At 40.7% G+C, this 3,876-nt stretch overlaps 1 protein-coding gene across 1 annotated transcript; it reads right to left on the reverse strand.

Annotated features, from left to right (window-relative positions):
- Nucleotides 1-1,705: 1,705 nt before the first annotated feature.
- On the reverse strand, nucleotides 1,706-2,284 carry ARL14 (ADP ribosylation factor like GTPase 14). The gene has a single exon (XM_008706548.1). The coding sequence runs from the start codon at nucleotides 2,282-2,284 to the stop codon at nucleotides 1,706-1,708; it is 579 nt and encodes a 192-aa protein (XP_008704770.1).
- Nucleotides 2,285-3,876: the final 1,592 nt, after the last annotated feature.

The raw sequence follows: 3,876 nt of genomic DNA on the forward strand, positions 1-3,876 counted from the left end.
TGTGGCTCAGACTTACAACCCAGAGATCAAGAGTTGCGTGTTCCACCGACTGAGCCAGCCAGGTGCCCTTAGCCTGGATTGATTCTTAATTGTGTATGGTAAGCTCATAGAAGACAGACACTATACCTTATTTACAAAACAACATGACAAGTAACAGTACTGGCCTTGAAGTTAGATCAGTTTGAATCTTGGCTCTGCCACTCCTCAGTTAAAATACAAAGTAGTTTTCGTGTGGTTGTTATTGTTGTTAACCATGTTTAGTCTCAGTACGCTCCTCTGTAAAATTGACATAATAATGCTAATTTCTCTCAGGGCAGTTGTCAACATTAAATGAGATGTTTGAAAGTAATTACACAACACCTGGCACAGACAAACATTCAACCAATTGTAACTGTTGTCATGTGTATATCTACTTTATTATTTGAAACCCTACCATGCAGTACTCAGATCTTTGCTATAAAGATCATGGCTAGGGCGAGAGAAGGAAACCATGAGAGGAATTCAAAGGCTAGCACCCTTTAACATTTATTTTCCTCTGTGACCTTAAGATTTGGAGCCCCAGCGGCTGCTGTCAGGGCTTGAGTCCTGCTGCTTCTAGCCCAAATGAGCTTTGTTAGAGGTGGGGCAGGAAGAAAGTGTCATCTTTCTGGGAGTTCTGAGCCTCTCAGGGGAATTCCAGTATAATCTCCAGTTCCTTCTCGCCTTCCCTACAATGGCTCTTCAGGGTCTTCTAGTGATGGCAACGTCCAGCGACTAACCTCCACCTTCATGGGTCCCTAGGAGTCGGGGACCTTCTTAAGCACTACCTCCTGCATGAAGCACTTCCTGTTTTCCCAGGTCAGAAGGAGTTGCTCATGTTATAGCACATAGTACTTACTGCCCTATTCTAGCTACTAGCTTTATGTTGTTTCCTTCTGTGAATTGCAAAGTCTCTGAGATTAAAGTCTGGCTCTGGTTCCTGTTTGATCAGTGCAGTGAGCTGTACATATATTCCCAAGTAATGACTGTTCTACTGAATTCTCCATAAGCCCATCTTATAACCTCAAGTGGAGCGAAACCCAGGCCTTGCCCTAAACTCTAAGGTGCTAGCTACCCTGATCCCCAGAACTGTAAGATATGAACTTCTTCCTATGTTTCTGGGGAATTAACAGCCTGAAGTTCCTTGTTTGACTCACTGTAGGAAGTTCCCAGCAATGGATTTCAAAGAGTTGGCAGGAATCCAGAAAAAAAACTTCATTTAAGGCATAGGGATTTACAAGATGTTAACATCAAACTTTTTCCTCTCCGTAATTTAAAGTTCTATTTTTTTACTAGCTATTCCATAGGAGTATGGTAGAAATTCAATGCTGTAACAGCTGGAAACCATCTGAAAGAATTCTGACCTATTAGCAGTTCACTTTAACTTTGTTCTAGTAGTCATATAAAAATAATAAAGCAATAATTTATTTGGTCCCAAACACAATTATCCTGATTCATCCAACATGCACAAAATTGTAAAATTTTCATTCTCAACTATCATTGCCACATAGTTTACTAAAGAACCTGGCCAAAAATAATATTTTCTAGATATTATTCTAAATTCTTAGCTGGATTTAGGTGAAATCACATCTTAGGAAAAGTTTGCTAACTCAGCGACTTGCTTTTTTCATTTGGAATAGAAAAAAAATTACCCTTTCAACTTCACCAGTATGTCACTGCTTGGACCTCAGTTCTGCTTAAAGAATGCTAAAGTGTCTCCTCTTGATTTCATGTGGCTTTTCACAAATCCAGTCAATTTCCTGAGCCCCTCCATCAGTCCGTCCCCGGTGATGGCACAGCAGGGCTGCACATACCAGTTCCGGTCACTGCAGAGCTTCTTCACCCTGAACATTCTGGTGATGTCCTCGGCAGTCAGAGCTCCAGGAACATCCTGTTTGTTAGCTAACAGGACAACAGGCACATTTTTAATGTGTTCATTCTTCAAAATGTGCTTCAGCTCTCTCCTGGAGTCTTCTAGTCGTTGCTTGTCCGTACTATCCACAACATACAGCAGCCCATCAGTGTTCTCACAGTAATACTCCCACACGGTTCTCATTTTTTCTTGTCCTCCAACATCCCAGACAGTGAGTGAAAGACTCTTTTCCAACTCGATCACCTCCACGTTGAAACCTATTGTTGGGATGGTCATAATATCCTTAGCAAGCTTTAATTTGTAAAGGAGGGTAGACTTCCCAGCTGAGTCAAGTCCCAGAAGAAGAATCCGGGCTTGCTTGGTTTTGGGGTTTTTAGAACTCAGTAGACCCATTTTAGGGTTTTTTTCTCCCTTCAAAGACCTTTTCTTTTGGCCAGAGAGAATGCTTACTCTCCAGGTTTCACATGAAAATAAAACGGAAAGAAGATAGCAAACACTTCATGATCTATTTTAAGACTGGGAACTTGTGTGCATTTATGTTGCAGCTTATCGACCTCATTATAGGCAAACAATGTTTTATTTGCAGTCCCAGCCAATCCTAAGGAATCTGGTGTGAGTAAGAAGCCAGTGTTGTAGTCGCTCAAAGGGCAATTCTTTGTGAGTGAGTAGGACGTAGGAGGGGCTGGCTGGGTGATGCCACAGCTTGTTCTCTTCCAGATGTTGGAAATTTAGAGGTAACCAAAGGTTTATGGGAACATGGTTCAGTCGTAGAATAAAAACGTAACTTTACAAGTGGTTTATAGAACTTCTCTAGTTAAACATTTCTCTTATCCCAGTTGTAAATGAGTAACCAGCTTCTGAAGTCATGAAGAGAGAGTTTATCTCACAGTCCCATAAGTATCTTTAGTACTTTTCCCTTGTCCAGATTACTCAGAAGGATACTTTAAACCACCCAAGGTTATGTGAACTTTACTTCCATAATATACAGAAACACTTCTTTAATCTTCTAGAAAATTTACACTATTCGGAAGACCGAATATACAGGGATAGGAGGGAAGTTTGTAACACAAACACTTTTGAAATTAAGCAGTCTGATTAAAGGTGGTAAATTGAATACATGTATTTATCTCCTTTCCTCAAGACTCCACCAAAATGATGGTAAAGGAATAAAAAGAACATATAAACCCATAAAAGCCCATAAAAAGAACATATAAGAGCAAGAGACTCCATTAGAGGGTGAGAGATTTCAACAGAATTCTGCAAGGTGGAATATAGATGGGAGATGAGTGGTGTTAACAAAATTCACAAATCTGAGGAAATTTGAAGATCTGATTGGCTTTATTAAGTGATTCATGAATTGGGCAGCATCCCATCTAGCAAGTAAAGGGGAGTTTCGAGGAGTTGTACAAAATGGAAGCTTTCTATAGAAAGGAGGATGGGGTAGGGGATGGGCAAAATGGGTATAGGGAGTGGGAGATACAGGCTTCCTATTACGGCGTGAATAAGTTATAGGGATACAAGGCACAGCAGAGAGTATAGTCGATGATACTGCAGTAGCTGTATGATGACAGATGGTAGCCACACTTGTGGGGAGCACAGTATAATGGATAGAATTGTTGATTCACTATGTTGTACACCTGGAACTCATGTAACATTGTGTATTAACTATACTTCAATAGAAAAAAAAGGAGAATGGGGCAAGAAAGTTATTAGCAAAAAAAAAAGAAAGGATTGTTTCAGGCAAAGTCACCCTCCCTTAGGGAGAAGGGCAGGGGACCTTTTTAGGTGGATTACTTCATCTTCCTTTGGGGAATGGAGAAGGCCCATGTGACAAATTACATCATTGGTGCTGTTCAGAGAATTTCTGATTGACAGGTTAAGATCTATTTCTGGGGGAAGTTGAATCTGCAGTTAGATTAGGTATTAAGCCCCAGTTTGGTGACTCATACTGGCCCAAGTGATGCCATTTTGGGCCTGTGGTTTTC

Source organism: Ursus maritimus, unplaced genomic scaffold (genome assembly GCF_017311325.1).
Source record: "Ursus maritimus isolate PB19 unplaced genomic scaffold, ASM1731132v1 scaffold_20, whole genome shotgun sequence".
Taxonomy (NCBI): Eukaryota; Metazoa; Chordata; class Mammalia; order Carnivora; family Ursidae; genus Ursus; species Ursus maritimus.

Excerpts from the sequence above, each read along its gene's own strand:
- ARL14 (XM_008706548.1), bottom strand. The coding sequence starts at position 2,284 with ATGGGTCTACTGAGTTCTAAAAACCCCAAAACCAAGCAAGCCCGGATT.